Below are 22,241 nucleotides of genomic sequence, written 5' to 3'. Positions count from 1 at the left end.
TACCAGAGAGTCACGATCTAGTAAGAGAAATTTCATAATAACAGATGCCCATGATCAGAACAGACAACAGAGCCGCAATGTCTACGAGGAACAGTAAGAAGTAAGGGAGGCTAGTCCCAAACAGCAGTGGCGATTAGGAATAAGTGGGGGGCAGAAAATGTAGAGACCAGAAGAAGTACCTGGATTCATTAATAATTAAAGAAAATAAAGGAATGAATTAGCTGAAAAGACAACAGGGCTTGTACAATTTTTTTTTTTTTAATAATTCCTAGTTTCAGGCAGCTAAAATGGTGTAAAAATATAATCCTTTCTCCACTAAGTGGTCCCAAAAGTTCTTTTCTGGGTTACCAAGACAGTGCACCAACAAGGAAATATAAGGGCATAAAAGGAAGAGAAACAATTGCAAGAGGCCAGTTTGAGAGAATCCTACTTATATTATTTTGACAATGTAATGAGCATGTCTAAAAAATTTTGTTATAAATTTAAATTAATACAGAATTTGAGCACACAAACATATGTGTTGAGTTTTAAATAAGTTAGTGTAATTAAAATACATCATTATACCTTGGTTAAAGTTCTAAACTCACTGTATGACATTCTTAACAAGACACAAAGAGAAATAAGTTGAAAACAACAACAAAAAAGTTGGTTTTAATTATCTTTGGCACAGTAACCAAGAATAAGACACATATCATTACATGGTGCTAAAGGAGGGTGAATCATAAAATTAAAAGTAAGAAAATGGAATATTATCACTAACAACTAATCTACATTAAACAAAAATCAAGATATAACTTCATGCTTCATATAATTACGGTGGAAAGGGAAAAGGTGAGTGTGTAAATATGCATCTAACACAGCTTTAATGTGAACTCTTCTTGCTTCATAATTATTGTTATCATTCAGTTTTCAACCAATAGCACTTTCTATGGCTCAGAAGGTTAGTGGTCTTCTAGTACTGAATTCAGTGTTCATGTCTCATAGACTATATAGAAAATATGGGATGGATTAAAAAGATAAAAGCACAACAGATTTTCTGCAGAAACATTTTCTTCAATCACTTTCATTCCAGTAATGCTTTGTAATCTTTTTTCAATATTTTCATTATGGCCTTGTTCTAGTGTAGTTAATGCTTTATCCTCCGATTCCACCGTTGGACAAAACTGTAGCAAAAGTAAACTCTAAATTTGAAATATTCGAAAAGACAACTATCACTAATAAAATGCATGGTACTACAAAATCCACATAAATTCACCTTTAAGAATCCTGTCACAATGCTTCTGAAGATGGTTAATGAGTTGAACGCACAATGGGTCCCCAGCAAAGAATCCTTCCACTTCTACCATAAAATGCATGGCCTCTGACAAGCATTCTTGATAACCCAAACGATAATGTTCTACAACAATTGGACCACCAGGTGGATGTTGTTCAGCACTTTCTTCACGATTCTGCTGTTGAGCTAAATCACATGTATCTGAAAATAAATGTAAAAAAAAAAAAAAAAAATTAATAAAGAACACACAATAAAACTAGGCCTAAAGAATGTCTGCTTACTGCATAGAAGAGAGTGAGGAAAATGGGCACTATGTCTGTCTAGGGAACTACAAGAAAGAATGAAGACGATTAGGCTTAGAGATAGGGTTAAACATAAAAACTATCTGCAATAAAATAAAAGGGAAACAAACAATATTTAGGAGCCAAAAAAATTTAAAAAGAAGAAAATGTCTCTTCCTCTGACTGAATCACTTGAAATCTGAGTGTAACATATAGCTAACTGTTGTTGTTTGAGTCATCAGTCCATAGACTGGTTTGATGCAGCTCTCCATGCCACTCTATCCTGCGCTAATCTTTTCATTTCTACGTAACTATTGCATCCTACATCTGCTCTAATCTGCTTGTCATATTCATACCTTGGTCTGCCCCTACCGTTCTTACCACCTACACTTCCTTCAAAAACCAACTGAACAAGTCCTGGGTGTCTTAAGATGTGTCCTATCATTCTATCTCTTCTTTTCGTCAAATTTAGCCAAATCGATCTCCTCTCACCAATTCGATTCAGTATCTCTTCATTCGTGATTCGATCTATCCATCTCACCTTCAGCATTCTTCTGTAACACCACATTTCAAAAGCTTCTATTCTCTTTCTTTCTGAGCTAGTTATCGTCCATGTTTCACTTCCATACAATGCCACGCTCCACACGAAAGTCTTCAAAAACATCTTTCTAATTCCGATATCAATGTTTGAAGTGAGCAAATTTCTTTTCTTAAGAAAGCTCTTCCTTGCTTGTGCTAGTCTGCATTTTATGTCCTCCTTACTTCTGCCATCGTTAGTTATTTTACTACCCAAGTAACAATATTCATCTACTTCCTTTAGAACTTCATTTCCTAATCTAATATTTCCTACATCACCTGCCTTCGTTCTACTGCACTCCATTACTTTTGTTTTGGACTTATTTATTTTCATCTTGTACTCCTTACCCAAGACTTCATCCATACCATTCAGCAACTTCTCTAGATCTTCTGCAGTCTCAGATAAAATAACAATAATAACAATAATAGATACAATGCGGAAAAGAAGAGTTGCTTTTTTCTGTCACATGTTATGACTACCAGAGACTAGGATACTCAAACGTTTATTCAACTACTTTTGGAAAAGTAAGACTAAAAAACTACAGACAGAATATATGAACTACTCCAAACCATGTTTTCTAAACAGGAACACACATAAATAGGATACACAAATGGTTCATAAAACAGGACCTATATCAGCACACAATAATTTAATTTATCAAAACCAGTTGTTGGAGTTATATTCTATTACCAGTGAATTAAAACAAGCACAACACATTACTTGGCCAACCTACAAGAAGAAATCTCTCTTGATAAATGCAAAATTTAAACACTACAACTCCGTTATTAAGCCTGAAGCAACCTATGCTAGTGAAACCTTATTCAATTTGAATACGAAATCAACTATAATCAGATAAATTACAGAAAATAGATAGACGAATCATTAGAACAATTCTAAACAAAAAACACCAAGTAGATGGACAATGGCGATTACTACCTAATGAAGTTGTATACCAGGTGACCGAGTCTATAATAGATACAATGCGGAAAAGAAGAGTTGCTTTTTTCTGTCACATGTTATGACTACCAGAGACTAGGATACTCAAACGTTTATTCAACTACTTTTAGAAAAGTAAGACTAAAAATCACTGGTTCAAAGAAGTCCAAGAAGATTTAAATGAATTAGGCTTGACAATTCAACAAATTGAAAACAGAGAAGAGAAGAGGATCCTGAGAAATAACGACGTGACACTTAAACTGAAGACCTATACACGCAAACAGTACAACATAACTGACAAAGAACGGGCAGCCAGGTCAGAGAGAATGAAACATTTCTGGGAACAAAAGAAGAAACATCAACCAAATTTGTAACCAATATTCATAAGACTTGATTGTATATACTGTAGATTGATTTCAGTGTTCCAATGTGGGCGTAAAATAAAATTTTAAAAAATCAGTGAATTTCTTAAAATTACGTATAAAATTATCTAAAACATAGATGACAGTATTCACATAAAGTGTACTGTTTAAATTACCGGTAGTTTAAAATTGGTGGCCAAGATGATCTGTGCTTGTGGACAACATACACCAAAACTAAAATAAAGGCTACAAAATGGTAAGTTTTTTAATGCTCTCTCAGCTAATTTCAACAGAGAGATAAAGATTGAGTGCAGTAATAATAGTTTTTTGAGATTTTGATTCAGTAGTGTACAATAAAACTTTCACCAAAGGTACAATATTTTACATTCATAACAATTAAAAAGAAATACGGTGTAATTATACAATTAAAATCATTTAGTATTTGACTACACACTAACAACTAACAGACACTAAAGAAACTGCCAGACTGACGAATGCGTTCAGCAAGTGAGTGGATCATACCTCAGTGTCCATGACCTTTAAAATATATATATATATATATATATACCCCTGCTACCCTTCCGCACAGAACAGGTAAAGTCTCCACTACTTAGTATGGCACTATATAAATCGGTTAGCCCGGACGAGTGACATTTTGTGTGTATTTCTGCTAACATTTTTGTTAATTATTAAAGAAAATAAAGGAAAGAATTAGCTGATAAGATAACAGGGCTTGCACATATTGCTTTCTTTTAATAATTCCTAGTTTCATCCAGCTAAACTGGAATAAAAATGTAATAGTTTCTCCATAAAGTTGGGGTGGGGGTAGGGTGTGGGTGGAGGGGGGGTGCGAGGACCCCCTAATCGCCGCTACTGTTCTCATCTATGTTTTACATAATTTTCAATGTAATTTTAAGAATTTTTCTTTTGATGGAATATAATTCCAAAAAACAGTTTTGATAAATTAAATTAATGTGTGCTGATACACACTGTGTTTTATAAACCATTTGTGTATCATCAGCATTGTTTAAGAAAATGGCTTTGTCATTTTATGACGACTATAATTCATAAGGCTGTCCGTCTGAATTCTTGCAAATTCAAGAATCATTCTAGTTTCTCTTTCCCAGTTTGACTAGGTTATATTATTACATCTTATTAGCAATTAATACATAATCAAAACTCATGTTCTCAGTCTGTCTGTACGATGCTCAGCCTGAAGCCTAGTTAGATATTCAAAAAGTACCACCAAGAATTATAATAAAACTGCACAAAACTAAAGACAGCTCCGTAATGAGGGGTATAAAGCACAGTGAGAAGTGAGGTAGTTTGTCACTGCTTTTCTCACTGATCCACAAAGTGCTATAGCAGCATGCCTGGCTTTAGTCGTGCTTTGAATGTCATTACTCAGCACTACCCATATCTCAGCAGCTTCCGTACTCTCAGAGCCATAAATGAGACTAAGACTGAGACTTCAGTTGAGGATACACTTCGCTCTCTGGCTTGTGCCAAGAGACATATGCAAGTTGACAGTAGGGAACTATTGGGTATACAATTTCACAGACTGAGAATATTATATCATCAAGAATGAAATGTATTTCAATCATGAAATAACCAGCATTTTATGAAGTGTGGCATTCCAACAAATGAGCCCGCTGCCATATTTCATGACTGAAAAAGTCTAACATGCTTGAATACTTTCAATTCTTATGAAATTACTACACATTCCAACAATTAGGATAAGACAGGAACAGCAGCATAAACTACACTCTATAGCCTTATTTCTCAAAGGAATATAAAAAACTGAGGGATGAACATCAAAAAGATAATATGACTACGCAATAGACAAATATAATATCTAAATTTACTTGATTAATTATTAAAAATTACCTAGTTGGCGACAGGCATGCATTTGCAGATGTTTCATGTGTTTGATCGCCATTTCAATTATTTCAGTTTTCTCAATACGACCACGTCCTTTCTTCAGATAGTCAGCAGGAATGAGTCTGGAGAGATCGGCTAAGCAGTTGTTCATCCGGTCTCGGCGACGTTTCTCAATGATGCGATGCGACATTGGATCCTGAAAACAAAAATTTTGCATTATTAGAAAATATCATAAAAAAGAAATTAAAAGTAATTAAATGGACACAGCATACAAAAGACTGATAGTACAACATAATATCTCTATCATTATTCCTCCTCTCCGTCTCTTCTGTCTACTTTCTCTAGGTCAACTTTCATTTGCTCCCAAGCATAATAGTATTCATTTTTAAGAGCTAGGAAATCTGTTTATCTGACAGCCTTGTAGCCTCTTGGGGTGAAATAACAGTCACTGATTGCTCCACACTTTTAGACATTCAGTGGTTGTTAAGTTCATTAATACAGAGGACCTTCTCAGCCTCGTTGGGTACTTCTTCAATATACATGACATTTATGAAGCACAATCATTCACTGATCTCATCCACTGCAATAGCCACCTTACTAGCAGATACTGGGGGATATGCATACTGAAAAGTTTCAAATCACCCCTATATCCTTGTACCAAAATAATTTACTAGTTTGTATTTATTCATTCATTTTCATTTTTGGAGAAGTATCACAGAGAACTTGAATCGCATTCTTTGTCATTTTCAGCAGCCTCAAGAGTTTGAAGAATAATATAATTTCCTTTCTTTAAATCAATGAATGAGTGGTCTTAACAGATGGTAATTTCATTCTGCATAGTTACTAGACCTGGGACAACTCTTTCTGAAGTATTATACCACATGGTACAAACAAGAAGTAAATTAGAAATGTCTTCTATAGTACATGCATCCCACTGGCCATCTAGTTGTTATATGTATTTTTATAATATATATACAGAAGAGATCATTAAATCCAAAGTGAAGGACCTTCTTGTACCTGTCTGTGTAAACCTTGATACTGGATGCCTGTGATCATGGCTTTGATCTCTTTTAGTCTCTTCTGAGCCAAGTGTGTAATCATTCACAGCTAAGGTGCTGTTGTGCTTTCTTTGGAGCTTGCATCTCATAATTACTCCTTCTTGGCCAGTTATTTATTTTGTTGTTACTCCATGAAATATCTTGATCAAACAGTCCCATAACTCGGCATATTTGAAATCTTGTCAGATAATTTGTGACAAAGTCGTGGGTGTACTTGTAACTGTTTTGAACAGGAGCTAGGAATGAGAAGGAAGCTGCTGCGACCTATTTATTAGGCACCATTTTCCTGTAGGGTGGGGGGAAATGAAAAAGTAAGAATACGATTTTGATCCACATTCCCTTTGTTCTCCCTATTCCGGTCCTTAAATTTGTGGAAGAACACAGAATTTATTGGGCCAACTGAGCGAGAAATCTCAAAGAACCACATGGCAGAAGACTTCGCCAGCACTGGCTTCCTGATATAATAACCACAAGTAGATTTCACTACTAGACATCTTATAACACCTTAATGTTATCCACTAAAGTTTCCATGGTATATTATTCATATGTGAATTAAATCTACTGCTCAAAATGCTGAGAATAAAGACTACTAGCATCTCAAGACAGTAATGGTTTCAATCTGCTTAGACCTTGAATCAGGAAACAATGCAGCTCAAAGACGTACACGCCGGATGCAGGGGTTGGAATTCCCAGTCCGCAGAAAGACAAGTTGAGGATGAAGGGTAACTGTTATACTGCAGAACCAGGGGCGCAGTATGCAGAGGAAATTTCAAACAAGAAGGTAGGCTGAGGACAATCGTGTTAATCTTTAACGTGTGTGATACTGGCAGTGGTGCATAGGCTGAGGATGAATTGATAGCTTCCTACCAGCTCCTGTATATGTTGAGGTACATAAGTTACTGGGGTACTCAATAGAATGGCAGGCTGAGAATAACTCAAGAGTTCACCAGCTGTCATGCTGCCAAGAGCACATAACATAGTAATCATTATCCTGCTCTAAGTAATCATATATATGCAGCCCATCAAAGGCTTTGGCTTGCAAAGACTAATGCTATTCAGTCAAATGACCTACAAAAATTAGTGTCACAAAGTCAGCTAAGCTTTCTTGACCGGAACCGCTGCTTCTCGTATCAGAAAGGTCCTCAACTGAACTCACGAGCTGAGCCATCCCTCCTCCAACTTCAGGATTAAAAAACCCTTCAACGAGACTCTGAACAGAACACACATTTCGACTCCATACTTGCCCAACTATATGAACCCTTTTCCTTATTATAAAGAAGTGCATCAAAACTTTCCTATGAGAAATAAAAGTTAATGTCTTTTTCTAGATGTAATGACGATATCCAGAGACCTTAAATCAGGTAACAATACAACTCGACATACAGGGAGATCGCAAGAGTCTGAAGGTTGCGACCATGACCACAACCTGCCTGGTGTGAAAATGGGAAATCGCAGAATATGATCTTCAAAGCTGGCAACAAGAGTTCAAATCCACCATCACTTGAATTCAATCATACAACGTACCATGAAGCCTTCTTGCTCGGTATGAGAGTTTCTCTAATTCAACAAGGCTCTCCCGAAATGTTGAAATTGTTCCAAGTTCTATTGAGACCGAGAAATTACAACTTGCAGACTTTATATTGCCCCTACGGACTGTCGTGAATAGTGTCCGTGAATCTTTTTTTTTTGCTAGTGGCTTTACGTCGCACCGACACAGATAGATCTTATGGCGACGATGGGATAGGAAAGGCCTGGGAGTGGTAAGGAAGCGGCCGTGGCTTTAATTGAGGTACAGCCGCAGCATTTGCCTAGTGTGAAAATGGGAAACCACGGAAAACCATCTTCAGGGCTGCCGACAGTGGGATTCGAACCCACTATCTCCCCTTCCACAAGATGAACAGTAAGCTCGGTGAATGGAAAACAAGTAGGGCCTATTTGATGGATTACTTACTATACTTCTGACTGGGCGTAGAGAGAAAAGTCGATTAAGATCGTTAGGACGGGCGTTAAACCAAGAACAGGTCAATAGAATGTAATCTGTTCAATAAGGATCACGAATAAAATGATATTAACAATGTTTGTTTACTAATTATGGCACTATTTGTGAATAAACAGGCGACAAGCACCACAATGCACACTGGAGGACAAGGATTTAATTTATTTAGATAAATTTGTTTATAATTTAAGGGTCCCTTGATACTCTCCCGCTGCCACGTTACTAGCATGGGCGCCCGCAGGATCTTTTCCAAGGGGGGGCACATTAACAATTTTCTTGAATATAAATACCAATATAACGTCAGCAACATTAAATTTTTTACAGAAATTTGCGAATATAACAGATGCTAGATGACTGTCAGTAAGTTCAGTTTATGAAATAATCTGGTATGATATTAAACAATTGAACATCAACTTTTTAGAATTCCATGGGGGGGGGGCAAGCGCCCCCTCTTGCCCCCCCTTGCGGGCGCCCATGGTTACTAGTCCGAGAAATAATTTATTCTGATGCTGATGATGATGATTGCAATATGTGCTAAATTTCACGAAATATTTCCATGTTACATCTCCAGCTTCCCACACACGAGTTCCATGTAGGTATCCGTCTACAACTATATTTAGATCTACGAGGTCGTTGTGATTCAGTTCCAGCCAGAGTCAAGGATTAGTGGCGTGACCTCAGTAGGTACCAAGAGCGGCGACAAGGATTCTTTACCGGTGGCACCGAGCGAGTACGGGTCGTTTAGCTGCTAGCTGTAAGCTTGCATTTGGGACATGGTAGGTTTGAATCTGAAGTTGGTTGGTTATCCGTGGTTTCCCATTTTTTTCAGACCAGGCTACGGCCGCTACCTTCCCAGTCTTACCCCTCCCCTACCTCAGACTCGTCGAGTGTTATAAACCACTAAGGAAATACCTGTCTCGGTGACATAATATTCCAGAGGAATGATTGGAGTGAGGAGGGTGGCATTAATCGAATGGCTACTGACACGGGGAGCGTGAGCGCCGAGTTGCGTAGTTACTAGATTATCACCGAGACGACTGCGGTTCGAATCCCGGTCCGTGCAAATGAGATACAGTGACTGTATAGGCTATATCTCCCAAGTTTCAACGAGCCGTATTATACGAGCTGTCTGGCCTACAGGGCAATAAGCTTATAAAATACTCGTACTGAGAAACAGACTACAAAGTGCAGATTCTCTCCAAAGGTCCAAACTGAGCAAACTACAAACATGCCTTGCACTCTTCTTCACGAGTCACCAATAAGCAAACGACACGTAATTACAGCAGCACTAACCATAGCTTACTGCGATCAGGTATCACTCCCTTCAGAAACGCGCGCCGGTACAACGTAATAATTTGTTCGACCTGGTAAAGTTAAAAATTCACGCCGTATATATATCCTACAATATGCTACTTTTATTCCTTTAAGAATATATAGGTATTACTAGGTTCTATTACAAGAAGTTCTTAGACAGTCTATAATCAATGAACAGCTGATCCCGCAACGCAGAGTGTTTCTAATACCTGATCAAGTTTGTCTTGTAATTAACTTGATATATAAACATAGCAATAAACTTAATTCATTACCTTCCCAGATACTTTTGGGCGACTGATTAAAATCATTCGAACAGAGTGATAATTTATTACTGGGACATTGTGTCACCTGATCCTTGATGCTTTCAGATTCTGATCCTCTATGTGGATTTTTCAAAACGAATTTGATATAACACTATCTTGTATATGGGACAATAAAGGAAATATATAGATTTAAATTACAGTTACCGCAATAGTTTAGGATCTATATTCGCTGTGAGATTGTATCTAAGAGTCTAGCAACAATTCCTTTTCTTAAGCTGCAAAATTTAAGTTATCTGAAGAATAACTTCCACGTAAAACCTATGAAAATTTGTATACAGGCGTTCTTGTTTTCTTGGCATGAAATGTATACACTTAATGCGGTATTAAGTCTGTAATATTAAAATTTTAACTTTGTGTATGAGAGGAAGAGGGAAATTTTAGATTTAGCACTATCAGACAAGAAAGACACTTTTTCACACTCAAAACAGTAACTTCACACAACAATCAAACTTGCGAATGTTAAGTTAGATCTTCCTGTGTTGTTGCTATTAAAATCATAACTGCGATGCGAGCAGTGAGGTCATCGTTTGAATTACGCCACTTTCACTATTCAATGCTTTTGATAACCCTCAAATCTAACACAATTTATGTAAGTTAATTATTCACTTTCAGAGAACACATCAGAAAAAAATCAGCACACATAGTGTAACCAACTATAGTGACTGCCTCACGCGCTGAAACACGTGAGTCAAGGAGAACACTTGGGAACACTTTGCGAGGAGCGTTGCACCTGTACCTCTTTATTAAGCAGGCGTCGTCTACTTCGATGTTGTTGATTAACAGGCGGATCACCCGCTAAGAGTAAATGTTGTTCCAATAACACAGCGTTGTGAGTTACCATCTTGACAACAAGGTGATACACACAACTTACACTACTTGCTTCCAACGAATGAAACGCAGCGTCTGGATGCTCCAAGCTTTATAGGAAGGCGCGGCTTGTGTTCTATCACGTGGAGGAGTCACGTTCCCAACTCGTGGAGGCGCGTTTCAGTTGTTGACTTGGCTCACGTTGTGCGCTGTTCAACACAAATGTGGAAAGCACTGCACATCACGAGTCCTTCAGCATGCCCAGCATTATTCATAAATCGTACACTCGTAGCTTCTCGAAAAGAATCACGTTTGTTAACAGGAGAAAGTCCCAGGCCAACCAGAGATGAATGATGCATTGGTGGGAGTGACCTACGAAGGGAAGTTTCCAATCAGGTACAGTCAGGACACGCTATCAAATTTAAGCCTCTAAATACAGCAGGTGGTAGGCAGTAATGACGTATATTAGGTCATGGGAGCGCTATCGATCCAGGACACCACCCCTTCCCCTGAAATCCTTAACAGCAAGAATGTTATTCTTCCATAACAATGATGAATGTGCATAGTTATAGGAGAGGGTGGGAGACGATATTAGTAAACACGAACAAAATGTTTATTTTCCTTATTACAAAGTAAATAATACCGAGCAAGTTGGCTACGCCATTTGGATTACGTAGCTGTGAGCTTGCGTTCAGGAGACAGTGGGTTCGAAGCCCACTCACGGCAGCCATGAAGATGGTTTCACGTGGTTTCTCATTTTCCCACCTAGTAAATGTCAGTGCTGTACCTGTACCTTAGTGTATGGTCAGTTCCTTTCCTCTCCAATCATCGCCGTAAGACCTGCCTGTGCCGGTACGATGTAAAACAAGTAGGAAGTAATAATAATAATAATAATAATAATAATAATAATAATAATAATAATAATAATAATAATAATAATAATGTAAATTTGTGTCCTCGTCCGGAAGTGGTGCAGCTCTTCTCAGGCACCCAATGGAGGTGCACATGTACCTTTTTCACCACATACCAGCCCTCTTGCCTTTTTCAATTTCTGGCAGTACGGGAATGGCAGCTAATTAATAATAATTTTATGACTTTACGTCCCACAAAGAAATTCAACAATTTTCGGATCTCAAGTGCCGAAAGTTTGTCCCGAATGAGTTCATGAGTTATTTTACATGCAAGTAAATCGACACGAGGCTGGCGTGTCCGAGCACATTCAAATACCACTGCCTGACTCAAGATCAAACCCAACAACTTGGGCTCGCAAAGCCAGAAAGACAAGAGGATTGAAATATTTAAATTAAAATTAAAATTAAAATTCTCGAACTTCGGCGTCTCTGAAAACCGTAAAAGTAGTTAGTGAGGCATAAAACCAATATACATTAATTTATTTTAATTATCCCCAAATGATTCTACTCCAGCTACTTATATATTTTCTGAGGTCTTAATGTCAATAACATGATGCATATAGTACTGAGAGATCCAGCATAAGTTCTTTCTCGAATTCCAATTTCCCCCAGGTACAAATTTATTCTTGTAAAGTAATAACTTGTCAACATTTGTTGAAAATATGATGACAATGTTCTCAAACGTGCAAGGATGTCAAATTGGTCTGGATTTTACAATACACTGAATTTTAAATTTTAGCACGACTTTTGATATACAGAATTATAACACTTGATCTTTTAAACACTGAGATTTTAAAAACTTTATTTTCAAATCTAGAGAAAGTCTATTGTACACTTCAATGAAATTTATACTTCATCAATTGAAATTTCAACATACGGGAGTATTAAACCAACTAGGCCTACATAAAATAAACATGACTTCCATCTTAACAAATAAAACCATAATATAACACTTGCAATAACAATTAATGTAAGAAAAGAATTACCTATAAATGTGACAAAGTAAACAAGTGTCGTATTTCTCGACACGGCCATGCCTGCATCCCCAATGGAGGTGACCTGCATGTACCTTTTTAAACCATTTACCAGCCCTCCTGTAAATCTCAGACAGTACCGGGAATCCAACCCGGGCATCCGAGGACTACATATGTTAACGCTAAACGTTATGCTATAGAGATGGAAGACATAAAGATAGAATGAAAGCTATAAAAGTTGTGAAATTCGGCCATAAGTCCCCTGAAGAAAAGGACAAGCAATCAGTTATAATGTTTATGGAATTACAAAATGAGAAGTGATAAAAGCTTAGTTTTATGCGACTGCTGATATCGTGAACATAGCCCCGGGACCTCTAGTTTTTAAGTACAGTAGAATCCAAACTAAGGAACGTAAATAATTTCATTTCAAAATTCCCACTGTAAGGATGTGAAACGATCTTGCCCGAGATAGCGCAACATGCAACTGGCCGTGACTAAATACTGGCTCGGGTAAGTAGACACCCACTTTTTCAAGAGATTATCTCTGCGCTTTATTACTACAGTAGTAATGGTCATACAGAGGGCTAGTCGAACTTCCCGTCTGAGTGTACGTTGATATTTTCTATTAGCAGCATGTAAATTATTAGGAAAGTTCTGCCATCTGTTGAGTATATTAAGAAGCTGGGGAAGGTCAGAGGATCAAAGAGTATATAGCACAGAATAATATTCTTCAATGATCAAAGGAAGTGTATACTCTCTGACTTGACAGGTAGTAACCAAACATGGCTGCATGCAGTTTCATTTCTAAGGATGAAAATCACATATATCAGAATGTTAATGAAAGTGTTAGTCGCTTAGCAACCTGCCAAGTAGAGCATGCATAGCGGGTTAGGGTAAGCCTTCTCCTACAATTAATGGAGTGATCATTTAATGATTTGATTTTATGATTACTCGACGTTGGCGGTCAACAATACACCTAGGAAACAAGAAATAGCAAAATAATTGCTACCGCTATCTCATCAAACGGCAGATCTGCCCCGTTGCTCAACTCCACCGTATTAACATCGTCCATAATACTACTACTAAATTGTTTTCATTGCTCCCCTGAGGGGCGAGGCGGATCTCTTACACGGTGAAGCCGTTTCTCAAGCCAGGGGATTTGTGGTGGTGATGGAGATGTGTAGGAAAGGTGAGGGGGTTGGGGGTTGGCGGCCGTGGCCTACACTAGGAACTGTCCCGGCATTCGCCTTAGTGCAGGAGAATGAAAAACCACAGAAAACCGTTCTCAGGACAGCCGAGGGTGGGGACCATCCCCCCTTCGTCTCCCGAATGCAGAGGTGCACAGGCTCGCTAGAGCTCGGTTTATCAGTCGGAGTACAGATATGTAGGACCACGGACCAGCCGTGGCCACTTGTACGCCGAAATGTACTTTGCAACCACTGACCCGCGTCCATAAAAGCCGAAGAATCCAACAAACAAATCATGCTATAAGCAATTTTTTCTTTTTTTGAAATTTAGTAGGGAAACTAGAATATTAAATGAACAGATAAACGATAACACGATTTAAATACTTAGAAAATGAGACAAACTGCCTAAATCTCTAGTTTCGAGAAACCTTAAGAACCTAAGACACTTGCATGGCATTCTTCACAGAGTGATTTTTTTTTTCTTTGGACGAGTTGAAATAATGGACAAGACTCGGAAAAATTACTCAAAATTACACGCTTAAAAATATCCTCAAGTATTGACATAATTGTGTCATATTATATAACACCGAGCAATGTCATATGGTAACAAATTCATATGATTCGTCAACTGGTTCCTGGAATAAAGATAAGAATGGAGCAAGTTCGACCACTGGGTATTAGTCAATACTCAATATGGAAGATAAACGGAACAGGAGAAATGAAGTTAAAATTTAGGGACGAACACCAATAGTTATATTCAGACAATGGGGAAAAGTGATCCGATTTAATATCAAGTCAATATTATCCGCAGAGAAGCCTCCGTGTCTCAGACGGCAGCGCGTCGGCCTCTCACCGCTGGATATCGTGATTCAAATCCCGGTCACTCCATGTGAGATTTGTGCTGGACAAAGCGGAGACAGGACAGGTTTTTCTCCGGGTACTCCGGTTTTCCCTGTCATCTTTCATTCCAGCAACACTCTCCATCATCATTTCATAGCATTTATCACTCATTAATAAATCACCTTGGGAGTGGCGACCCCATTGTAATAACAGCCTATATATGTTTCATTCATTACATCCCTGACCCGGTCAATAACTGGAAAACAGGTTGTAGGTTTTCATTTTCATTATCCGCAGAATAGAGGGGAGGGAGAATTAAGATAGAAATTACGTAATTATATATTGAAACAATTCAAAGCGAGAAGCGAATATGCAGGAGCAGGTAAAGTGGTAGCCATTTTAGGCGGTCCGTTCTTTGAGAAACGGAGATTACTGAAAAGTACTTGTTTTATTGAATTATTATTATTATTATTATTATTATTATTATTATTATTATTATTATTATTATTATTATTATTATTATTATAAACAACAGCAGCATCATTCACTTTAGTCCAGAAGAAGCCTACGTAGAATGCGAGGAAAGAAAATTAACTGCCATTGTAGTAGTATCCGCATGGGACACGTGTTCCAGAAGGTGACGCCAAGATCTTTCGACTGACACGTGACCGCTCACAACTTCCCGTGTTCAATACGAGAACTGCCAGAGAACTGTTTCTACTGTCGTCTATTTTTCATATGATGGAGTGAATACAGTATCCAGGTTCGAGTGCATGCACTGTGCAGACAAGAAATGAATTTGCTACAAATATATTGGACCAAAGTTATTTTTATTATTATTATTATTATTATTATTATTATTATTATTATTATTATTATTGGCACAGTGGTTTAGCAGCTGTCTTTCCACTCGAATGGCTGAGGTTCGAATCCCGGTCGATTCTAGGTTGGAATTTTCACCTGAACAATCACGTAGCGCCAGGAAAGGCATCAGACCTTGAAACTCCGGCCAAAACAAACTGGGCCTGGATGGCTCTAGTGACACCAGAAATACCTGGGATAGATTGAAAAAGGAGAAAAATTAGGCTAGTAGTGGTATAGTACGCGAACCTTTTCTTGAGCCCTAGTTTCCATTCAGCACTATGGAGCTCAGGACTCAAGAAAAGGTTCGCGTACTATAGTAGTAGTGCCGGTAGTAATGCCAGGCCTATGGTGTAGAAGTACCGTGCCTGCTTCTTACGCAGAGGCTCCATGTTCGATTTCCGGCCAGTTCAAGGATTTTCATTCTGGACTGCGTACTTACAATTGCAATTTTTGTTTTTACGTCACACCGACACAGATAGCTCTTATGGTGACGATGGGATGGGAAAGGCCTAGGAGTGGGAAGGGAGCGGTCGTGGCCTTAAGTAAGGTACAGCCAGGTGTGAAAATGGGAAACTACGGAAAACCATATTCAGGACTGCCGACAGTGGACTGAGTACTGCAACAGGGTTCACTCAGTCTCCTGAGATCTTGTCTGGATAAGCCATGGTCTTTAATGGGTTATCAGTCCGTATTATTATTATTATTATTATTATTATTATTATTATTATTATTATTATGCCCGGCTGATGTAATACATTAATAGTCACGCATGATTTCTTGTTTAGATTACCAATGATAGATCCTTTGGAGAAGGTAGGCTAATGTTTCTAAAAATTAAAGCATTAACCTATAACTGATATATTAATCCCCAATGACCAACGAACATTTCGCACTAATGCTAAAGCTTGCATAGTGTTGGCTGAATGAGCTTTATTGGGGCCTTTCCACTACTCCATTCACATCTCCCAATTTCACATTAAATATTTGCGAAAAATCTTACTTCCGAACGAAATTTCATAGATCTATGCAACTTACCCTTTCCCGGTACTGAGATTCCATAAATTACACAATATACCTTTTTTCTGGTACATACTTTAGATATTCTTTAAAGTTTACCCTGACCTATAGACAGATATGATATGATATGATATATGTTGTTTGGAGTCGTCTCAAAAAAAAAAAAAAAAAAAATGCGGTTGAGATCTCGCTATGCAACAAATTAATAAAAATCGCATTGTTCAGAGGGAAAATCGGAAGACTGGCATCCGAACAATGGTTAAATTGGGCCGGTACTCAGTAACAGTAGTTCGAAAACATTGCTAAATAAGTACCGGAAGTTTCTATAGATATTCGTGGTTTGCTCTGGTTTCATGAATATTGCAGGCCTATAGATAACTATTTCTTGGTTCAGTTTTTTCCTCTACAGACCTGGGCACCCCTGTCATGTTGTGATTCCCGCTTCACGTAGTGTGATAAACTTACTATTCACATAAATATGCTGTATCCATCTGAATGACCGGAAGTCTTGGATGCATTATACCGGATGTTCCACCAGCCCCTTGCGATCCAGTTTTATGCATCCCTTCACATTTACTACAATTCTGAAAGACATCGGTCCCTCTCCCTGAACCGGGGTAATATAACGAGATATGTGTTTACGGGCTAGAAGACAGCAGGAATCATGAGTGCCACTATTAATTCATTATGGGTACCTCGAATTAACCCGTAAAACGAGTATAGATACGCAGAACACGTACTTTAAAACAGGAGGTGGACGCACAGACCGGGAGCACGGTACTGTATAGGCTGGGAAGTGGGCACCGTAGGTCAAGTGTCGCAGTAGCTCGGGGCAAGAGGACGGGGAGATATGTGATACAGTGCTCGAGGTAGGAGGTTCGAATCCCACATAATAATTTTTTGAACAGCCAGTTGCCTGGGATGTGGCAAGGCTGTATCCTTAATACCGGTATTTTCCCAGACTGATCTGTTTATTTAGCCCTGAAAAGGGCCGTTGGTATGGAGCTAGGTTGATATAGGCTAGGAAACATGTGACAGGACTTCAGTTATCCACGTCGTTTAACGCGGCACCTGCTCGAAATGACGACCTCCGTAGTCAATACAGAGCTGCGCGCGATGTTATAAGGACCGTCTGGCCCGTTGCAACTTCTCTAGCGAAACGGATCGGCATGCCTCGGTGATGAGCTGTCTAAGGTGACATGGATTGGCCGGCTCCTGTGCATACATCAGTTTACATGGCCCAAGGGCGTAAGCTCGGACGATCTGGCGGGCTAGGAGACAGGTTCTCCTCTTCCTATCCGTTTATCAGGATACGTCGTATGGAGATGGTTCCGGACGACCACCACCGCGTGCGGTTGAGCTCCGTCATGTTGAAACCACATCCTGCAGCGGTCAAGGAGTGGCACATATTCCAAAAACGGAGGTAATTAATCTTGGAGAAACCGCAGATAGCGATGGCTGGTCAGATGGCCCTCAAAGAAGTGGGGACCGATGAGATGATCACACATGATTCCACACCATACATTTACGCCCCACTGTACCTGAAAAGCTGTTCTGTCACACCCAATGGGGATTATCCGCACTCCAGTAATGCATATTATGGCGATTAACGATTCCGTTGTTGTAGAATCGTGCTTCGTCCGTAAATAATAGAGTCGCTAGAAAAGCAGGATCAGTGTCCAAATGCTGTAGGATCCATTGACAGAACGCCACCCGGGCATCGAAATCATGACCATGGAGCTCCTGGTGTAAGTGCAGAAGGTACGGGTGAAACCGGTGGGTATGCAATATCCGCATAACAGACGCTCGGCTGATGTTCGTCTCCTGTGCAATAGCCCGTGTGCTAGTATGTGGGTTATGCCGGATAGCATCAAACACGATCTCTTCATTGTCAGCAGACGTCACGGGATGATCTCGAACAGGCCGTGTCCCTCCCAGAGATGAAGTATCCCGCAGGCGTCTTTCCACACTCCGAAATGTCATGCCCGTCGGTTGTCGTCTATCCGGATAACGTTCTTGGTACAGGCGTTGTGCCTGGTATGCATTCTGTCTAGCTTCCCCATAGATAAGTAACGTATCCACATACTCATCGCTGGAATACATCTCGAGGCAGTGAATAAACTTTGTGTTGTGAATTGCTTCGAAGGAGGGGAGTTCGAGCAGCTACATACTTACCTACCATCGCATGTTGTTATCACATTCCAATGGGGCAAACTTTGCCCTACCTATGATCTACGAAGCTTGGAACATGTACGACGTAGCTAACTGGCCACAGACCATCATCTCCTCATCCTCGTCCAATCCAGCACCATACCCAATACAACGATACATACGGTTTTTTACAGGGTCAAATAAACAAATCAGTCCTTGGAAGCTATCAAGTATGCAACCGTACCACATCCCAGGCAACTGGCTGTTAAAAAAATCTTATGCGGGATTCAAACCTCCTACCTCGAACACTGTCCACTATCACATATCTCCCCGCCCGTTTGTCATGTGAGCTACTGCGACACTTTGCCTACGGCGCCCACTCCCCAGTTTATACAGTACCATGCTCCCGGTCTGTGCGTCAACCTCTTGTTTTAAAGTACGTGTTCTGCGTATCTGTATTCGTTTTACGGGTTCATTCGAAGTACCTATAATTAATTAATAGTGGCGTTAACAATTCCTGCTGTCTTCTAGCCCGTAAACACACATCTCGTTATATTACCCCGATTCAAGGAGAGGGACCGATGTCTTTCAGAATTGTAGTAAATGTGAAGGGATGAATAAAACTGGATCGCAAGGGGTTGGTTGACCACCCGGTATACAGGAGAAAGTGTCAGGAGTTCAAGTAAAAATTCAAGATTCAAGTAAATACAGACAGTACGAGAAAAAAAATGAAGAGGAAAAAACGGATAATTTCCTTCTTTTGTCAACAGCAGCATTATCGCAGTATGGGTGAGATTTTTAAAGTCGCCAGTGACTTAATCTTAAAGTAAACTGAAAAATAACCGATGAATCACCAAGCAGTCTTCAAACTCATCGGCGATTCTGTAATGAAATGCACCGATTGCCATCGCATTCACCGAATTCATTTTATGGTGTTTTCGTCGGCCGTAAAACAGCTACTGATAGTTCACAATTCGTAACAATGGAGTTTATTTTCGCTCGAAAGATGTGAAATTGTTCATCAGATTCTGAACCTTTACAGATTATTTAATTTAATGACGATGATGATTTAATTTTGTTCCAAAATGCGAATATAAGGAAAATAGGTACTTAATGTACGGTTTGGGTCACGTAGCTGTCACCTTGTATTCGGAAAACAGTGGGTTTGAACCCCACGGTCGGCAGCTTACCATTTTTACATCAGGCAAATGCTGGAGCTGTACCTTCATCAAGGCCACGGTCGAATCCTTCTCACTCCTAGCCCTTTCCTCTCCCATAGTCGACATAATATATATCTATGTCGGTGCGACGTAAAGCATTTTTGTTATAGATTAGCCTATGTAGGCTATATGTAACTGAGAGCCTCCGTGGCTCAGGCGGCCTCTCATCGTAGTTCAAATTCCGGTCACTTCACTTCTGCTGGAAAAAGCGGAGGCGGGTACTCCGGTTTTCACTGTTATCTTCCATTCCAGCAACACTCTCCAATATCACTTCATTTCATCTATCATTGGCCCAGAGACGTGCGGCAGGCTTCGACAGTCGGCACAATTCCTCTTCTCGCCGCTAGAGGGGGGCTTCTTTCATTACATTCCTGACACCCGGTCGAATGACTGGAAACAGGCTGTGAATTTCCATTATGTATATGTAACCGACTTCATCTGGCACCAAAATCTCTCAGTCTTATGTTCATAAAGTCAACGACAATCAAAATCTCACCGGTAAAATCTGTGATATAATCGGCATTCATTGAACAAAATCAATCGGTGGATTTGACGGTAACATTAAAAGTTAATTTATCTTGCCTTATCCAGTAAAGTGTGAAAATCAAACAACAGAACCTCACATTGCTGAAAAGTAATATAAGTAACTTACCGGCAGTTCATAATATTTTCCAGGTTATATGAACTGTAATATTTGTCCCAAATGGAAGATAATAGTTACTTTTACTCAAATAAAGTGTAAAATCTGCGGTAAATTAAGAAATACCGTCGTTACTAGAGAATGTAGAGAAATATGTATACGTACTTAACGGACTGCACACAGTACTCCCCTCATGTTGCATCAAATACAGTAGAGACAATGCGAGACACTTCCGGGTTTAGCCTTGTTAAAATGGGAGACAAGTCGCAAGTGGGGCTCCTAGTGTCTTGACCTGAAAATTCGCGCTAAATTCAAATATCAATGGAAATGTATATACGGAAATGGATAAATAAATTACAACTAGAAAGAAAGTGTTACTAAGATATTAACTTCAAAGTTGCTAAAGCAATTCTGGATAAATTAATGAAGAATTATTTAACAGGTTATTTAAAGACTGAAATTAGACATATAATCAATATGTGAAATGGACTGCTGTGAAAGGGCTTGATCTTTCATTTATGCATTACTTTTTTAGCTTTAGTATTCCTGCCTGAACGTTCACGGCTAGATTTTTCTTTTTCTCATTTGAAAGCATTGTATCATCATATTCAAACACTTGTCAACAAAAATATCGGCACATTCCTTACACACATGATTCAATGAATTTACTTTTAAGAGCTGGACAATTTTCCTTTTAACTTGAAGCCTACTAACAGAAAGAACGCTGGGGATGTACCTTAATTAAGGCCACGGCCGATTCCTTCCCACTCCTAGCCCTTTCCTGTCCCATCGTCGCCGTAAGACCTATCTGTGTCGGTGCGACGTAAAACAACTAGCAAAAAAACAGAAAGAACATCTATAAATTTAGCCTCAAAAGCATTCAAACTTTCCCTATAAGCAATACTTGCCATAATGCCATTACATTAGGGTAAAGCAAGTTTGCATCATCATATTGTTTCAAAAAAATATGTACATTTCTTAAATCACCCATATTTTTTTCAGTGCTTGACAACGCATTACGGCATTCCAAATGGGGAAACTTAGAACACAACCAGCCCCACTCATATGCATATGTATTTTCCTGAATTAAATCAAGCCCACAGATCACACCTACAACAACACATCGGTATTGAAGGTTAACTGCTGCACTATACAATAAAATATGCGTATTATATTTTAAGCGAGTTAAAATATGGGTCGAGCAGGTCAGAAGATTATGAAGTAATATAAAAATCTCTTTGTCACTGGAAGAATATATATGCAAACACAACATTACTTACATTTTCTTGTCACAAGGGAAACGGAAGAAAGACCGCGCATTCTTCTCTACTTCATATTACTGCAGCCAAGCACAGCACATACCTTTCACCTCATGTTGAAAGGAGATATCAAGGAATGGCACACGCTACTATTTAATTATGTCAACTCACTAAAAACGCATATATAACACCAACTTCACACACAAATACACGTGTTCTTAAGGTTCTCAGGTCAATCTGCTAGAGAGAGCTCTAATAGCTGTCCCTCGATATCTCGCTAAGTGTCGCGTATTGTCTCTACTGTATTTGGTTGCATTCCGCTGCTCTTGCCGTCTTTTGTTTCTTTCTTGAGGTCCAGGGCAAGCACCGA

At 39.1% G+C, this 22,241-nt stretch overlaps 1 protein-coding gene across 2 annotated transcripts in view; it reads right to left on the bottom strand.

Annotated features, from left to right (window-relative positions):
* The window catches only part of cwo (transcription factor cwo), a 235,221-nt gene that overhangs the window by 5,002 nt on the left and 207,978 nt on the right, over positions 1-22,241 (bottom strand). Inside the window, exons 1-3 of one of the 2 annotated variants that reach the window (XM_067145117.2) lie at positions 10,738-10,886; positions 5,317-5,506; positions 1,256-1,474 (exon numbers count right to left, since the gene is read on the bottom strand). In XM_067145117.2, coding sequence (XP_067001218.2) covers positions 1,256-1,474; positions 5,317-5,506; positions 10,738-10,842 — 514 coding nt within the window. In that variant the 5' untranslated portion in view covers positions 10,843-10,886. Of the gene's footprint in view, positions 1-1,255; positions 1,475-5,316; positions 5,507-10,737; positions 10,887-22,241 lie in introns of those variants that run through there. The other variant, XM_067145109.2, reaches the window with a different exon arrangement.

Source organism: Anabrus simplex, chromosome 1 (assembly GCF_040414725.1).
Source record: "Anabrus simplex isolate iqAnaSimp1 chromosome 1, ASM4041472v1, whole genome shotgun sequence".
Taxonomy (NCBI): Eukaryota; Metazoa; Arthropoda; class Insecta; order Orthoptera; family Tettigoniidae; genus Anabrus; species Anabrus simplex.
Note: the sequence above shows the minus strand (reverse complement) of the source record. Positions and strands in the feature narration are given on the sequence as shown.